Consider the following 17,682-nt stretch of genomic DNA (forward strand, 5'->3'; position numbering starts at 1 on the left):
TGTAGCCACTAGATGGTGCCAGAAGATCAGAAAATCCATAGGCTGCCCTGAATCTCTGCTATTTTTCCACCAAAGAGCTTTGTTACGTCCCTGGCTCCGGCAGGGAGAATGGGAATAGCTGAAAGCCTTCCTCTGTGTGCAGGAGGTGGAACAAATTGGTGGGTAGGGGGCTGTGAAAACCCACTAAGCCCCGATTTCCCTTTATTTGAAGGAAACATTCCTCCAATTCCTGTATTTTCTTTGAGGATCTGTGTTACGGAGACGCTCACGGGGTGAAAAAGAGCTTAAAAGCAAAGCCCTACTTAGCTTTGCTGCTGTTGTTGCATTTTCTTTATGTGCACTTTTAGAACAAAAAGCCTGGCCGATGTTCATGTGCAGCCAGGTTCTCATCAGCTTTACGTTGTCATTCACGTGATGGAAATTTTTGGTGAAGCTAAAGAAAAAAAGTGTGCATTTTGGGCTGGAAGCATTTAAGCAAAGACCTGGCAACTGGGGAGGGAACTGCCCTGAGATAAATTCCATGCAGGGGCATCGTACATAAAGATCTACCTGCACTGGGAGTGCTCGTGCTTTCCTTCCAAGCATCTCATGCTGATGTCTTTGCTGCGTGTCTCAGGCTTGAGACTTGAATTTTAATTTGAGTTCTCTTCTCCTACAAATGCAAGCGAGGAAAAAGAAGTTCCTTCACTTGGCTCAGTCTTTGTTCCCTCGGAACCACTCTCAGAGTCAAAACAGTTCACCTCCTTAGTGCAGTTGTCCAGCTGATGTGGTGCAGAGGGGTTTGGGGTGCCTGCAGTCCTTGCTGGAATTAGTGGGATTGGGATGCTGAAGGCGGTTTGGAGATGACTCCTTTTTATGTTTGTACCCTCCCTGAGACCACATGCTCATCTCCAAACATCCTCCTGCCGTCCGGGGTTGTGTTGGTACAAGGGCATGAAAGCATTGAGGGCCTCCGGGACTTGATCTTCCCAGTGTTGGTGAGCACTTTGAGGATGCTGTCAGGGGTGGAGAGACCCAGCCCCTGATTTCCCCTTCTTCTCTTGCAGGTGGCGCTTAGGAAGCATCAGGACCTACAACCCAGAGCAGATCATGCTCAGCGCTGCCGTCCGCCGGTCCAGTCGGGATGTCAAGATCATGAAGGAGAAGCTGATCTTCTCAGGTATGGATCAGGGCCGCACAGTCGAAGCTCTGTGCTTCATCCTTCAGTTGTCACTCTGCTGATGGAGGAGGCAGAGTCTCAGGCTCATTAAGGTGGGCAAAGATCCCAAAGGTCACCAAGTGCAACCCTGACCCACCTCCACCACCCCCACTGACCATTTCCCTCAGTACCACACCTTGATGTGGGTCTCATCTCCCACTGTTGGGATGGGATGGCTGGACTGACCCTGCTGTGAGATGTGGTCACTTTTGGGATCTGGTTCTGGCTCCTCATTCCCATATGGCTGCGGGTTTTCATGTTGGTATGCAGCATCTTCCTCTTAGTGTGTCTGTCCAAGCCCACCTCCAAGAAAGATCCCAGGCATCTGTACAAAGGAAACATTTAGTTTTACAAGGCTAAAATCAATGTGTGAAGCTGGAATGCTCACGTTTGAAGGAATGTGACTGTAGTCTGCCTTTGGGCTCTATTATTGGCTTTCTTTCTTGGAGATCTCCAGTAGGGATCAGGGTTTATTGTACGAAGACAAGCTGTGCTTCAAAGATTTTACTGTGAGGAAAGCAGGCCTGATTCTGCCCTCCATTGATGGTCAAAATGAGGAGTAAACCCAGGGAAAACAGAATAAGAGAGCAGTTGATGAGAGGAAAATTAAGCCTCCCCACTGTTTTCTAGGCATGAAATCTCAGAAACAAAGCACCTTCTGAGGTCAGGGGTGCATGTTAATATTTTGTGCCTCTGAAACAAACGGTTTCACTTAGAGTTGGTGGACATGATTAAAACATCAGTGAGTGTATATTTTCCACAGTGACTACAGGAATCTTCCTGGTTCCAGAGCAGCAAATAGGGTAGAGATGATGTTCAGATATTTCTTTTTCCAAAGGTGAGTTAATTCAGCACAGCATCACATGTATGGCAAGGTCCAGTTTTGCCTCTGGTGATTATGGAGCTTACAGGATCTGAAATTTAGAGATGAGCTCCAGCTTGGAGGTAATTCATTGCTGGATCTTAAATTGGGCTAATGCTACTGAAGCCAGAGGGAAATCCCTTTAGGATAAGATGGATCTCAATCTCAAATTGCATCAGGAGAGACTCTGACTGGATGTTAGGAGGTTCTTCACAGTAAGGATGGTCGAGAATTGCAGTGGGCTGCCCAGAGAAGTGGCAGGGCCCCATCCCTCGTGGAACTTAAGGGACATGGATGTGGCACTAAGGGATGTGGCTTAGTGATGGGACTTGGAGGTCAGGTTGGTGGTTGGACCGGATCCTCTTGAAGGTCTTTTCCAACCTAGGCGATGCTATGATTTTACTGGCTGCTCATCCACGAGGGTCTCCTTTATCTCGCACCACTGTGACAATGTCCCCCCCTCCTTTACCCTCCCCAGAGATCAACAACGGCGTGGAGACCACAGACGAGCTGTCCCTCTGCTCTGAAAATGGCTATGCCAACGAGATGGTCACCCCCACGGATCATCGGGACACCAGGCTGCGGATGAACTGAGGGTCTCCAGCCCAAGCCCACGTCTGGCCAACCCCGTGTTTGCAATGAGAGCTGCGCTCTCCTGCTCTCCATGGGATGGGAAACTTTGATGAACTGCTGGCCGGGCAGAGATCCCTTTCCATTCCACCATCAGTGGCTGCTCCACCTCTCTGGTTCTGAGATTGAGGGGCTTTTTTTTTTTTTTTTGTAAATATGTAGAAAATCTGAATTCCTTTTTGTCTTTTTTTTTTTTCTTCCTTGAGTGTAATTTTTCCAGGGCATGAGTGGAAATACCGTGTTCATTAAACCCTCTACGTTATGGCTGAAGTTATTTGAACCTTGACGTGACAGCCTGAGTCCCCCTGGGGGGAGTTTGGGACAGTTCCCCCCCCCTGCTCCATTCGTTCCCTTGATGCATCGACTGTGTAGCTGAATTGTTTAAACTGTATGTTGTGAAGTTCTCGTGAAGTGTCATTTTCTTTTCTGTTTTCCTCCCCACCTTTTCCCTTCCTGGGCAATGAAGTGTTAGCTGTAATTGAACAGGAGCCTGCTTGGAGAAGAGAAGCTTTCCTTGGAGAGGAGATGGCACTGCTCTTCCATGTCGGAGTTCAGAGCTGGGGAAGGAGTTGCACTGGCTCAGACACTTGGGCACATTCTCTCTGTCCCATTCCCCATCCCCAAAACTTGGATGTCGACAGAAAAATGGCCTTCTTGAAATGTCTGTAGGCAAATCCTGGGTGGTAGCTGCAGGTTGGCCTCTGCTGGCAGCAGTGCTTTGATTTTGCTGTTCTTTTTCTATCTTCTCCATGAGTTGGGCTCCATTGGGCGCCTGGATGGCTTGCAAAAAGCAATGCCATGGGCACCATCACTGCTCCCATCTGGCTAAAGTGCCTGCTATGCCACGTGGCACTTGCAGTTGCTCCTTACTTCACTGCATCCACGCAGGAAGAGGAGCAGCAGCAGCGTGAGCCCCTCTGTGCCCAGCAGATGCCCCTGAGTGAAGGAGATGTAAATAGTTTGGAAGCTGAAGTAGCCCAGGACAGTAATTTATTCCTGCAAGGAGATGTTTCCTCCTTGCTTTGAAACCAGCATCTTTAAAGCTGCATGTCAGCATCCTCCAGAGGAGCAGCGGTCTTGCAGCAGATGCACACTCCCAGTGCAAAAGGCTTGAAACCAAAATCCTAGAGCAGAGATCTAAAGAAACATGAAATAAAGCTTCGAAACCACACTGATGGTGGTTGTGTTTTATCCCTGCACTGATTCAGCCTAGGAGTGGGGTGCTCAGCTCCCTGCTCTCAGTCTCCAAGGTCTCACTGGGCAGAGCCTGTTTTTGGGTCAGCATTCTGTTTGTGTGGAGCTGGTTCCCAGAGCAGCTGAATCCAGCTGGAAGGCTGACAGTGATGTGAATGGCTCCTGGCTCGGTCCCTGCGGCCTTCTGCTGTTGGGTCACTCCTTCCCTCACCGGATCTTGGTTGGCACAATGTGCAAAGTGGGAAATCCCATTGAGCACGAGCTTCCTTTGAAGCTTGCTGTGTTCCACCTTGGAAATGCCAGGACCATGGGAGCTGTTTCCCATGGTGGGAATGTGACCCGAAGCTCAGGCTTTGGGCTGAGCCTGCTTGCTGAGCCCTGGGAGAAGTCGCCTTGTAGAAAAGAAGGGAGGTTTGGGGGATGTTGATGTGCCTCCTAAGGCAAACCTGGAAAAGCCAGAAGGAAGCCACAGCAATCAGCCTCGGGCAGATCGTCCTTGTTGTGGCAGCACTGAAGTTTTGAATCTTGAATGTACTGAAGTAGCATATTGAAACCTCAGAATCTTGGGTTCGGTGCATAAGAATGAGAGTGCAGAAGTGGTCGTTGCAGCCATGTAAAGAGAAAGAAGGCATGCCAAAGTGACATAAGGAACATACCTCTGTTAAGAATGCAAGCAAACAAATCTGAACTGTGATGCTTTGTAAGCACCTTCTAAGCAGCACAAATTGAGGCTTTAATTTGTCTGCATCTACCTTGGGTTTTCATGAATGTAGGTGGAATGAGTCCCTACTCCACGCTCCCCTTTATCCTCCTCAAAAGCTGATCTTCTATATGGAACTCTCTTGAGTCCATGACGCATGGTGGCTGGTTATTTTTTTTTCCTGCAGAATCGCAAGGTTTTGGTGGATTTGAAGGCTTTTGAGATAAAAGTTGCTTCTCCCCTTACTGAGGTGCTGCACTGAAGCATTCCTGGCGGGTTGTCATTGCCAGTGAGAGCTGTTGTTGAATCTTGGCATCTGTTGATAATCACCTGCATGTTCTGTTTTTATCCTTGGAGATGACATTATTGAAAGGTGAAGTGCTTAACAGCTTGGAAGTGTTAAAAGCGATCCAACCAAGAGTCACTGTCTTCACAATTCACTTTTTTTTATGGTGAGACCCAAACTCTATGCGTAACGCACCGACTGTTACCGTTATCGTCCTGAAGATTTGCTACTTTTTTTTTTTAAAGGAATATACTTTTTTGATGAAAATAGAGCTAGACCGAAATGAATTCTGAGATGCTCTGTGAAATAAACTGTCAGTATTCCCCTGCCCGTCTGTGATCTTGTTGTGTGTTTTGGGCTTGCAAAATGCTCTTCTTGCGTTTTGATCTTCGTGTTTCTGCACTTTGTGCTTTGTGGGAGAACCTCAAGGTCTGACTTCAGGTTGGAAATTAGGAACAATTTCTATTTCTTCTCCAAAAGAGCAGTAATGTCCTGCACAGCTGCTGAGGGAGGTGGGAGAGTCACTGACCCTGGAGGTGTTCCGGAACCTCGGAGATGGGGCACTGAAGGATGGTCAGTGGGATGGGTAGGGTTGGGCTTGGGGACCTTGCAGGTCTTTTCCAACATTAATGATTCTATGACCAGAAGAAGGTTTGGAGATCCTCCTTTCTGAGGTCAGTGCTGCACCCTCTCTCCCACCCCCATTTTATCCAACAGCACTTGACAAGCAGTCAGGTGGAGAGGGTGCGACTCTGCAGACCCAAGTCTGGAGTTACAACTGCCAAATAAATATTTGGTGCTTGTGGCCACGTGGGGACAATGATGCACCAGTATCACTGATCTGGCAGCAGTTTTAAGCCAAACAAATAGGAAGCAATTCATTTCTAATACACACTGTGCACGTCATTGCCCCAGGGTGCTGTGAAGGCTGAAAAACATAAGCATGTTTGAAGAGGAATAATTGGCTCTTATGTCCATTAGCACTTATTAAACACAACAGTCTGGATGTAAGATCCAGCTTGAGAAGTCCCTGAGCAGTTCTTTGCTGAAAGTGTGTATTAAAGGAAGGGCTTGCTTGGCATCTGCTCTGTTTCTTATTCTTCAGGCCAGGATCTGCTCCCAGCTGCAGACAGAGGGTGCTTTGGGTTAGGAGGGGATCTCGTCTGGGACAGCTTGGGATTCTTCTTTGTTAAGCAGCTGTTTTCTCCAGCTCATGAATGGCTGCATTAAGGGACAGATGAAAGGGATTAAAGAAAACACGGCTGTATCCCATTGGTTGGTGACGGATAGTCAGTACTGTGTCAAGGATTTGACTGGCTGAGGGAATACCATCTGAGTGTGAAAAATAAAACTGCCCTAAGGGGAAGAGGGAGAGCTGCTGATTTCCACAGTACCGAATAATCCATAACGGGAGGCTGTGATTGCTGTGCCCTTGGGAAAGACACTAAAAAGTTGAAGGGAGAGAAATAAGAGTCATGTAGCCTGTGTCTGCTATTCAAATAAAAGAGCTGAGAATTGGCTGCTGGCTGTAAGCCCAAAGGGTTTGGGACAGCCAACGTTGTGCTATTTAACTCTTTCTTCTCTAAAACTGCCCATAGAAGCCTAGTGGCACAGCTGTGATAGCTCTCATGGTACCTGGGAACCATGCCGGCGCAGTCACTTTATTGGCAGAGTTGCAGCCCTGTGGTCTGGGAGGTGATGCTGATGTGGCTGTATCATAGGTCTGCAGGAACCTGCCATACAAAGCATCTCTTACATCCCTGCCAAAGCCTTCATATGATGCAGTGGCTCAGAGCTTGCAAAAAGCAGCATGGAAAATCCAGCTGTGCTATGAGTGACAGCAGTGACATGGGGCTGAAGGCTTGCTCTTGGTGCGAGGCAATATCTGCTTGGCTGGACCAAGCAGGGAGTGACCATGGTTGGGTTGGAAGGTCCTGGAAGGCTATAGAGGTATAGCATGGGTTGGGTTAGAAAGGTCCTGGAAGGTCATGGAAGCATGGAATGGTTGGGTTACAGAATCACACAGAATCACACAGAATCACAAGGTTGGAAACGACCTGCAAGATCATCTAGTCCAACCACTCTCCCATTCCTATCAGTACCACAAGCACTAAACCATAGCTGGAAGGTTGGAAAGGTCCTGGAAAGTTATAGAGAAACCTTATGTTTTTCCTCCTAAGCTTCTCATGTTTTTTCCCTCTCCTCTTCCTGGACTCTGTTTCTGCTCCAGTCTGTCCTCCTCGTCTTCTTCATTCTTCTGCTTTGGTCTCTTCTTCTGGATGCCAGTGACTGTCTTTCACTGCCACTAACTGGATAAGGGTAGGAAGAGTCTCCTGACTCTCTGTAGCCAGATGAAGCCCTGGGCATTGCTGCCAGGAGCATGCAGACTGCCGTCCTGGGTAGGATGCACTTCCATCCATTGGGTGTGTAATGGCGAGACCAATGGGTACAACCCATACCTGAACCAAGGTTCAGGTTGGATATTTGAGACAATTTCTTCTCCAAAGAGAAGTCAGGCACTGGAATGGGCTGCCCAGGGAGTGAAGTGGGTCACCATCCCTGGAGGTGCTCCAGAACCAAGGGGATGTGGCACCGAGGGATGTGGGCAGTGGGCATGGTGGGCTGCAGCTGAGTTGGGGGTGGGGATCTGAATGGTCTTTTCCAACCTTCTTGATTCTTTGATGCTGTGCTCAGGTCCTAGTGATCACTCTCCCTATGACCTCCATTACCTGATTTATCCAAAGCTCTCTTTCCTTTCCTCTTTTCTACTTGATTTCTTTTTACCTTAACTGCACCCCTTCCTATTTCTTTCTCTGACACAATTACTCTGCTATTCCTTTCAGTCCTCATTCACAAAGAGGTTTTTTCCACAGTTCCTGTTACAAACATTTATTTCCCTTTTGCATCTTTTTAATGCATGTGGTTTTGTGCCTGATGGCTCCTGTAGACCACATGCCATGGGTTGATTATCTTTCATGTGAAAAAAATATTTTACAGTGGAATAGGGCTCCCAGCTCACTGCTTCTGGTGTCACCATCTACCCTGGGAGGAGACCCAGGGCACTGGGAGCAAATGAGAGGACGAACTCTTGCCCCTGCACAGAGTGTTCTTCCTCCATGCTGCCTATCAGGCACCCCAATGTCCTTTTCCAGACCTCTGGGGTATTTAACGCCCTCAGTTTCATGCAATTTGACCATAAGCATGGGCTGTACCCCAGCCTTCACACAGTGACAGCCATGCTGGGACATGGTGACATCACAGGAACAGATCCAGGGCTAAGCACAGTACAGCTTGCCTGTGAAAATGTGCTAATAGATGGCCTGGCATGAACACAGGGTCAGCTGCAACCCAGAAAATCTTCCCTTCACAGTCATTTGGTGCATCTGTAACTACTTAACAACAGGCTGCACGCCTCGCTGGAAGCTGGGATTTGCTTTTGGGTTGGTTGGCAAGGTGTCAATAGCTTTGAAACGTCGGTGAAGGGTTTCCTGTACTCAGGAGATCTGTTTGTCCCAAAGGGAAGGATTGGTGCTGTGCTGCTCATTGTCCTGATGACCCTCTCCACCCACCCATCCTGGATGGAACCCAGCAGAGCCAACTCAACTGGGGATGGAAGGTCCTAAGACCAAATTCCCCAGCCCTCTGAGCCCACGGCAGAGGCTGGGAAACCACAGTCCTTTCCAGGTCGCTGCCAATTCATATGCAAATGTTGGCAATGAGCAGGATGCCAGCTTGTGCCCTGCATCCCACTGATGGGAGAGGAGCAGAAGGGATCCAGCTGGAAAACACAGTGGTGGTGCTCCAAGGAAAGACGACTTTATTGGGATAGCAACACGCAGGGTTGGTCGTTCTTTGCATTTCTGCTTAGAATGAAATAATACAAAGTGATGCTGGGCAAGGGAATGGGCTGCATTTCATCAAGGGTTTTGGCAATCTTGAGGCTGCTGGTTACTTCATGCATCCAACTCAGGGCTGCTTTGTTCCCTACTAGGAGCTTCAGCCAGCAATGGGATTGAGTTGGAAGGGAGGCTGCTGAGAGCCACATGGGGCAAACCTTCCTGTCTGTCCTTGTGGATCTAATTACCTAATTATCACGCATTAATGAGGGGCACCGTGTCTTCTGCCTGACCCAATCTATCTGTGTTACGGGTGCCTATTTTGCTCGCAGAGCTGTATTTTATTTATTGGATTTAGTGTGGTTTCCAGCGAGCTGGAGTCTCTATCAAATAAATTATTCCACTTGGACCCCAATTTGCTCTCCAGATGGCTCATCCCTCATAAGCTGTCCTGGTGTGCTCTGTTTTCCCCCCGATCCTCGGTGAGTTTTCCCTAGCTCCTCCCAGACTGGCTGTTATTGACAGCTGCATGGCTAATGCCCTGTAGCGGAGAAACAAAAGCAGATTTCTCCCCCACCTCTTCAGCAGAGAGCATAAAGGCGATGCTTTTGTGCTTCCCCAAGCATTGCCAGAGACAGGCTGAGCGTGTTTAGTGGAGGGGACTCATCTCTGCACAGAACCCCGGCGTGGATGGGAGATCTCCACGAGGGAGGCTGTGTTCATTAGGTCCCACCTGGAGGACTCAACCTTCGGGCCAGGTAATGTTGAGATTCTTGTGCTAACAGCTGGGAGAGCTTTCTCCCTACAAATACAGAGTTTAGCAATATTAGGATGGAGGGAGTGATGCAGAAAGGAGTGTGTGTGGGTAAGGGCAATGGGAGAATCCCACTCTCTTCTCAGAGTTGGTATCATGGGTAGATGAGGAGGGGTGTGAGCTGGGGAAAGAACTTTGGGTTTATCCAGGGGAGGTCTCTCTTTGTAAGCTTACTGTCACCAGGGGCTTGGGCATTCACATAGATCAGGGTGAGAAATGATGAAATGTGAACGTTTGTCTTCTTTGGCTGGAGCTGCGTGTGCCAGCAAAACGCAGAGTTCACCATGCTGCCTTTGTTGTAACTTCTCTAAATCACTTTGAGCTGACAGCGTTCCCCTTCTGCAGCCTGAGCACTTCTCAGTGCCATTTAGGATGTCTGGAGCCTCCACCCTTTCCCCCAGGGTTGCTTAGGGATTTATGTAGGGCTCTTTGCTCTGCCTCACTGCTCCTCAGGTCTCTGCAATACCCCCATGGCAGGAATAGGATTGCCCTCACAGACATCCCACCTGAATGCTTGGTGCTGTGCTCTTAAAAAAGAAGCGTTGGCATTGCTATGCCTCTTATTTAACACTCAGCTGATAGAGCAGTTGGGCAAGCAGGGGGAGACCTAAGTTCAGTTCCTCCCAGGACTTGTGTCAGTGCAGCAGCAACTGGTTGGGATGGGTTCTTGGGAAGAAATGGTGCACCATGGATGGTTTGAATTTGGCTGGGTGGGGAAATTAGCTTAACGGGAGCTTTGAGATGTTAGAAAGAAAGAAAACAGTGTGGAAGTTGTTAATAAAGCACAGCCTGGGTAAGGCAACTGTCTTACAAAGAATCATCTAAAAGCAGAAGAGTTTGGTGTGCCAGGATGGGGTTGCGTTGGGAATATCCTAGAGGCCACATCTGGGTTTTGTTTTTGAGAAAATGTTGGTTATGGAGGATGAGCTCCTCTGGATGAGGGTAAAATCTGTCTAAGATTTTGGCTGGAATCTGTACTGCCTGATGTCATCAAGAAAGATGCAGAAATCACAGTGCTGTTGGACGCTGTGGTCAGATATTTTAATTAACGGTCTGATCTGTCATCTCAATCACTGCTTCCCAGCCAGGATGCATCGAATGATGAAAGAAGAATCAAGCTACAGGACAAGCAGCCTGGAAAATGCAACGCGTGACACGAGCAAAGAGCAGCTGCATGTGAAGCTCTGCAATGGGTCCTGCCATGCTGAGCAAATCCTACAGACACTGAACGCCTACCGGCGTGGGGGCATCTTCACAGATGTGGTGTTGTTAATTGATGGGCAAGAATTCCCCTGCCACCGTGCTACTTTGTCAGCCAACAGCACTTATTTCCGGGCGATGTTTGGTGGCAATCTCAAGGAAAGCCATCAGAATATCATCAACATCCAGAAGATTTCTGCTTCCACCATGTCTCTCCTTCTTGACTATATGTATGGGGGGAACATTGTCATTCAGGAAGACAATGTTGAAGGCATCTTGGAACTGTCTGACTTGCTGCAGATCTCCAAGCTTAGGGATGCTTGTATCAGCTTTCTTGAAGGCCAGCTTCACCCCTGCAATTGTTTAGGCATCATGAAGTTTGCCGATTCGTTCTCCATCACTTCCCTGACAGAAAAAAGCAAGAGGTTCATGCTGGAGTGTTTCGTGGAGGTGTCTTGCCATGAAGAGTTCCTAGAGATGGGTGTGAAGGAACTGGTTGAGTATTTGTCTGATGAGCAGCTGGTGGTTCCCAAGGAGGAGGTGGTCTTTGAAGCAGTCATGCGCTGGGTACGACACGACGTACCTGCCCGGAAAGGAGCCTTGAAGGATCTCCTTGAGCATGTGCGTCTGCCACTGCTCAACCCCACATACTTCCTGGAGAAGGTGGAAACGGATGGGCTCATCCAGGACTCAAAGGAGTGCATCCCTCTGCTGCACGAAGCCCGCAAGTATTACATCCTTGGGAATGAGGTCAGCTCTTTGAGATCGAGGCCCAGAAGGTAAAACGCCTTCCCTAGACCTGCATGGTCCAAGTTCTTGTATCTTAAAGCTTGGTTGGAGTTCTTTGATTCTTATCAGAGTAACATGAAGGTTGGAAAAGTCCTCCAAGATAATCTAGCCCAACCATCAGCCCATCCTCACCGTGCCCACTAAACCACTGCGACTCGTAGTAACAGTTCTAAACAATTTTATTATTTATAATAACCATTTTAAACTAAAAGGGGGATTTATGTCAGATACAAGGAGGAAATTACTTCCCCAGAGGTGGTGAGGCCCCAGCACTGTTGCCCAAAGCTGTGGTGCCCAATCCCTGGAGGTGTCCAAGGCCAAGGATGGGAGCCCTGAGCAACTTCATCTGGTGGCAGACACCCAGCTCATGGCAGGGGTTGGGGTTGAGTGGGCTTTAAGGTCTTTTCCAATCCAACCATTCTATGATTACTCTTTTTTTTTTGTCTTTTACTTCACTTTAGCCTTCTAGCTATCAGCATGCTGCCTAGCTCAAAGGCATAGCTGCTGGGACAGTAATTAATGTCCAGGAAAAATAGGGAGTTGCAGTCCAAGTAGCTACCTAAGCACCCCAAATTCTTTCTTTTGTACCTGCAATTCATTGATTGACATGAAGATAAAGAAGTTCCAACCCAGGCAGCTGGCAGTATGAAATGGAAAATACAAAGGAAAACCAGTTTCTGGGGGTGGGTATGCACGGGAATATGCACCTTTCTGTGATTTTGACATATGGATTTTCTAGACTTAGACAGACATATTGTAAGCCTCTGTTACTCCTTCATGGTGACACTGGTACATTCAGCACGTGTTTGGTAAGCACTCCAATGAACAACTCCATTGAGAGCACCTCTGCTCTAGGATGGGTTGCTGTATCAAGCCATGTGGTTTGTAAGGCTTCCTGTGCTTCTCTAGAGGAGAATGATGGCTGTGGGGACAAATTCTTGTGTTCTTCTGCACTTTCGACCATGGAATCCAGCTTATTTTTGCCTCTTAGTGGAGCAGCTTGGGTAGAAGAATGGGGATGTGGAATCGTTGAATAGTTAAGGTTGGGAAGACCACTGCAGTCATCTAGTCCAGCCATCAGCCCATGCCTGTAACTGCTCTAAACCACATTGCATGACATGAGCCTGTTTGGCTTTTTGTTTTTTAGGGTTTTTTTTAAACCTCCAGGGATGGTTTAAGCCCTTTCAGTCTGATGTGAGGCTTGGACTTGTTTTCTCTGTGCTGATTGTGACAACGGGCCGCTACACAAAGAACTGCTCAATAGCAGTCTGTGGTGCCCTCTCCAAGCACAGAGATTAAATTCACTGGGAATAAATCCCACTCCCAGCATTCCCATTTTAACTCCCCTTCTTTTACAGTTTAGGTCTAAAGTAAACTGTCTCAGGCTGCACAAATGGAGACAGAGCTGGGGATGGTACCAAGCCTTTCAAATCCCATTCTTCCCTCTTCCTTCCTCTCCTCTCTCCTCCTGCAGGGCTGCTCCTCTCTAGCCACCTACTTCTTGGCAAGACTTTCCTGCCCAGCCGTCTGTCTCGTCTGCTCTCTGCTGTTAGGGCTGGAGAGAATGAGATTTCCTGGAAACACTTCTCTCTCCAGGCAGAGAGCGTGTTGCAGGCTGGCTGCCAGGAGCAGCTTTCCGTGCTTGCAGCCCTGTGTTGTGTATTAGGCTTTATTGTGCAGGAAGGGACAGGGTGAGGGGCAGTAGGCAATCTCACAAAGGACTTTCAAAGGTCGCTCTCAGTTTTCTTTCCCTACAAAGTTTGGACCCTTTCCCACTCAAGCTGAGAGATTTGAATGGGCAGATAAGAGGGAAGGTGCATGGGCAAAATGATTTGCCTAGGAAACTGGTAGTTGGTGACAGAAAGGAGCCTTCCCTACCTGCTGGGATGTGCTGCCAGTATCCTAAATGGGATGGGGACTTAGGGACTTACCCATGCCTTTTATGGTCTAGGTTCATGGAGCTGGCAGAAGTTATCATCATCATTGGGGGCTGTGATAAGAAAGGCCTTCTGAAGCTGCCCTTCACTGATCTCTATCATCCAAAGAGCAGGCAGTGGACGGCCCTCTCCAGTGTGCCTGGCTACACCAAGTCAGAGTTTGCTGCTTGCACGCTGAAGAATGATGTCTACATATCAGGTGAGGTGTCCTGGGACAGCTGTAGTCCCCACCTGGAGCTCAGTTCAGAGAACTGCTCCTGGGGTCGATTCACTGGGACTCATTGACGTGCATCTCAGCTCCAGAACAAAGTCACTTCTTGGTGAAGTTTACCCTGGATTTTGTTGTCCCAAGAAACGCTTTTAGCCTTCTGGGGAAGATGGCACTTTTGGAAAAACCTTCCTCCTTGCTTATCTGGGTTTCCATCCTCTTGCAGTGGAGTGAGTTGGTTTTGATGTGCACTTTCAGGGTTTCCTGTCACATCACCGTCTGCCCATCCTTGATTTAAAATACAAAGCCTATAGAAGAGATCCTTAGAAGGGATGGAGTTGTGTAATAAGTGCCTTGAAATTCAGAGGGCATCATCCTTGGGAAGCTGAGTTTACGTGAGAGTAACCCAACAGCCACATTCTGGCCTAGGTTGTTCTGCTGCATGAAGGACCCATATAAAACAGCGGTGTGCCAGGGTGATGGGTCTGTCTTTGAGATTGTGCCAGCCCTCCATTCCTCTGTTTTTAAGGGGGACACATCAGCAGCAATGATGTTTGGGTGCTGAGCTCCCAGCTGAATGTCTGGATCAAGGTTGCTTGTCTGCAGAAAGGCCGATGGAGGCACAAAATGGCAACGCTTCAGGGCAAGGTAGGTTTTGAAACAAGCCCATTTGGAACAGTCTTCCCTTTTTCCCAGTTCCCAGTGCAATGAGACATTGTCAGAGCTTGTTTGTTATCTCAGTCATTTAGAGACCAGGACATAATCATGGTACTATTAGCTCTAGCTAATGTTTTTTTTGCTGCCTGAGTTTGCCACATATGAACCTGTAGCAATAAGATCTACCATGGGGTGCCAAGAGACTTCTGCAAGATGACTGTGTTGAGGCTTTGGGTGAAAACTGTGCAGCGTAGGCTGTTTCAAACCCTGACATATGATGGATTTAACAAGAGAACATCACTGTGGCTGGACAAGTGTCAGCTCTAGTACTCTGTGATAGTGTATAGCCCAGCTGGTGAGTACAGGAGATTCTAACTGGCTTGCTTTGCTCTTTCTGTGGCAGATCTACGCTGTGGGAGGCTTTGATGGTTTCTACCGCCTCTCCAGTGTGGAGTGCTATGATACCTTCTCCAACAGCTGGTCCACCTTGGCTCCACTGCCACAAGCAGTGAGCTCGGCAGCTGTGGTCTCCTGCCTGAACAAGCTCTACGTGCTGGGTGGTGCTGTGGATGACACTGCTAACACTGACAAGGTATGGGTGGTGCAAGGGGGTGAGGATGGCTGGGAGGTGGAAACAGAACTAAGAGATGCAAAATAAGCCCGTGGGAAGTTTCAGCTCATCTTTGGTCTGCTTTCAGGTACTGTGCTTTAATGGAAAGGATCACAGAAAGGCCAGCAAGGAACATGAAGAATAGGAGACTTAAAATATATATTATAATAATAATGGTTTTACCAAAGAAGGTGACATCTGAGCTGCACTGAGAGCAGACAGGGGCTCCCAGCTCAATACCAGAATATGTAACCATGTACTGTGTTGGTTAGGACCAGCTGGTAGTCTGTCTGTGAGAGCTGAAGGCATAGACCCTCAAAAGAACTGCCCATGACTCCAGCCAGCTGATGAAGGAATGTCCCTTTGATCATTGCACTGGCCTATGAGTGTTGAAGTTCCCATCCGTGTTTCTGGACCAATTTTCTTTTATTTCTAGTGGATATTATCTCCATCCAAGCAAGGAGATGAGATAAATTTATGTTCCCATAGCTGCGTTTCTCCTTCCAGGTCCAATGCTATGATCCAGAAGACAACAAGTGGACTCTCTTGTCTCCCACTCCTTTCTACCAGAGGTGCATCAGTGCCGTCTGTTTGGACAACATCATTTATGTTGTAGGTGGGCTCCTCAGTAAAATCTTCAGCTATGATCCAAGGAAAGACAGCTGGCGAGAAGTGGCTGCCCTCCCTGGGCCTCTGGTAAGAGAAAGACTTAGGAATCATAGAATTGTTAAGGAGGGAAAGGCCAATAAGGTCACAAGGTCATCCAGTTCCAACCACCAACCCATACCTATGACCACTCCAGGCCATGTCACCCAGTGTGACATCAGCCCTTCTCTTGAACACCTCCAGGGACTCCACCACCTCTCTGGACAGCCTGCTCCAGTGACTGTGAAGTAATTTTCCCTAATATTCATATAAGAACTTTTCCTAATATGAGGAGAGAAGCTCTGAGCCTTCTCTCTCCATGGAATAAAGGTACCCGTCTGCATTTTGCTGACATTAAATGTGAAGGAAGTATACTGGGGAGCTGACATTTGGCTTGAGGTTCTTCAAGTGCCTGAATCCATAATACCGAAGTACCTCAAGAGCCGTACCCTACTCATCCTGCTTATTTCCCCCATGCAGGACAGGTGAGGGCTGAGCCCATAGCAGTCATGCACTCCTGCTCAATCCCACCGCCCAAAGCTGTTGGGCCATCCTTCATCTTTCAGCCTTTCCTTCTGCTTTCCAGGAGAGCTGCGGCCTGACGGTGTGCGGAGGGAAGATTTACATCCTGGGTGGCCGAGATGAGAATGGGGAAGGCACAGACAAAGCATTCACTTTTGACCCTGTAACGGGGAGTGTGGAGCAGCAGCCCCCGCTGCAGCGCTGTACCAGCTACCATGGCTGTGTCACCATCCTGCAGCACATGAACAGATGACCGTGGGGCTTTGACAGCATCTTTCTCCTATCCAGATCCTCCCCTTGAGTCGGTGGCTACATTTGTGGACAGACAGCAGTCTCTCTGTGGGGAAGGGCAACATAAGGCACTGAAGATGTGCTCCCACCAGGCCCTGAGCAACCTGTGTTTTGGTTTGGTTTTTTTTTTTCCAGGTCTGATGATGCCAATGGTTTTGATGCTGAGAGGTGAGAGGATGAAAGTGCTGGGCTGTAGGAAAGCTGCATTGCAGACCTTGCCACCTCCAGATTTAAGCAGGGTTGCGACCCCTGCAAGTTTGACTTCTTTTAAGTTTCCCTGAATCGTAGAATGGTTTGAGTTGAAAGGAACCCCTGAAGGCCATCTGGTCCCACCACCTGCAATGAACGGGGGCACCCACAGCTCCATCAGTGCTCAGAGCCCTGTCCTCACTGCCCGTATTGTAAAATAATTTATTCCTTACATGGATGTAGATCATGATTTTCTGTACTGTTGGTGCAAGGGCAATTATTTGTTTCTGTCTGACACCCAGGGCTGTTACAGACACAATTACATTTACAGGGTCCAATTCTTCAGCTCTCAGATATCTATGCATTTAGCTCCATAGAGCCCTGTGTCAACCCATGCTTGCCCAAATGGTCGTTGATGCCCATGAGCAGTTCTACTACAGTGGGCAGCTGAGTTTGAGATCTCAGCTGATATCCCAGGAAAATTTCTCTGCTAAATCCCTGAAAGCTTGGTTAAATAGGCCACACTCTGAGTCCATTCTGCATATACTGCAGGGTCTATCACCTGAAAGCACAGGGTGCTGTCTCTTCTATGTGTTTCAAGATTAGTCTCGCTGAGACTTTGTCACTGAGGACAAAGTGAATCATGTAGCCAAGAGGTGGTTCTTCAGAGAGCAGTGTGAGGCAAGTTAGAATGTGTAGAAGTTTTTTTTGTTTTTTTTTAAATTAAAAAACAAAAACCAACATCCTGAAGTGTGATACCCACAGAACTACATCTGGCTCCTTTTGGCTTTGAAGGATGCTGACAACTAGGAAAATAAACTCAATATTCAACAGATTTGACAGAGTGCCTCTGGGAGCCTAATGTGCAGCTTGTCTCAGGGCACATCTTCAGTAGCACCACCTGTGCTGCTCCAGGGTTTTGACCTCAGGTCCAGAAGTGAACCTGTTTGATTTGGTAGAGTAGCCATAGCCTGTGGTATATCTTAGTCCATGGCTGGAACTGATATTTTTTTATGGGTCTGTGTATCACAGAATGGCCTAGGTTGCAAAGGAGCTCAATGCTCATCCAGCTCCAACCCCCTGCTGTGTGCAGGTCGCCAACCAGCAGCCCAGG

General features: G+C 48.2%; 2 protein-coding genes across 6 annotated transcripts in view; both read left to right on the forward strand.

Moving 5' to 3' along the window:
* Window positions 1-5,194, forward strand: part of GDPD5 (glycerophosphodiester phosphodiesterase domain containing 5) — a 171,192-nt gene extending 165,998 nt beyond the window's left edge. For 2 of the 3 annotated variants that reach the window (XM_048950402.1, XM_048950421.1), the window contains 2 exons: window positions 1,047-1,159; window positions 2,539-5,163. In XM_048950402.1, coding sequence (XP_048806359.1) covers window positions 1,047-1,159; window positions 2,539-2,654 — 229 coding nt within the window. In that variant the 3' untranslated portion in view covers window positions 2,655-5,163. Of the gene's footprint in view, window positions 1-1,046; window positions 1,160-2,538 lie in introns of all 3 variants that reach the window. The other variant, XM_048950411.1, reaches the window with a different exon arrangement.
* Window positions 5,195-9,114: 3,920 nt separating this feature from the next.
* On the forward strand, window positions 9,115-17,282 carry KLHL35 (kelch like family member 35). 3 transcript variants are annotated; one of them, XM_048950481.1, is made up of 8 exons: window positions 9,115-9,188; window positions 9,292-9,464; window positions 10,605-11,499; window positions 13,461-13,645; window positions 14,184-14,302; window positions 14,715-14,903; window positions 15,538-15,617; window positions 16,153-16,280. In XM_048950481.1, the coding sequence occupies exons 3-8, from the start codon at window positions 10,610-10,612 to the stop codon at window positions 16,166-16,168; spliced, it is 1,479 nt and encodes a 492-aa protein (XP_048806438.1). In that variant the 5' UTR covers window positions 9,115-9,188; window positions 9,292-9,464; window positions 10,605-10,609; the 3' UTR covers window positions 16,169-16,280. The 3 variants fall into 3 exon arrangements, with proteins under 3 accessions (XP_048806438.1, XP_048806418.1, XP_048806427.1); XM_048950461.1 differs by having other exon boundaries at window positions 9,116-9,188; window positions 15,429-15,617; window positions 16,153-17,282; XM_048950470.1 differs by having other exon boundaries at window positions 9,116-9,188; window positions 10,609-11,499; window positions 15,429-15,617; window positions 16,153-17,282.
* The last annotated feature ends 400 nt before the right edge of the window (window positions 17,283-17,682 follow it).

This window comes from Lagopus muta, chromosome 1 (assembly GCF_023343835.1).
Source record: "Lagopus muta isolate bLagMut1 chromosome 1, bLagMut1 primary, whole genome shotgun sequence".
Taxonomy (NCBI): domain Eukaryota; kingdom Metazoa; phylum Chordata; class Aves; order Galliformes; family Phasianidae; genus Lagopus; species Lagopus muta.

What these genes read in the sequence shown, in the direction of transcription:
- KLHL35 (XM_048950461.1), top strand. Translation starts at nt 10,610, where the DNA reads ATGCATCGAATGATGAAAGAAGAATCAAGCTACAGGACAAGCAGCCTG. An exon ending in TGGCAACGCTTCAGGGCAAG is followed by an intron (nt 14,303 to 14,714) that starts GTAGGTTTTGAA and finishes TTTCTGTGGCAG; the next exon opens with ATCTACGCTGTGGGAGGCTT. An exon ending in CTGCCCTCCCTGGGCCTCTG is followed by an intron (nt 15,618 to 16,152) that starts GTAAGAGAAAGA and finishes TCTGCTTTCCAG; the next exon opens with GAGAGCTGCGGCCTGACGGT.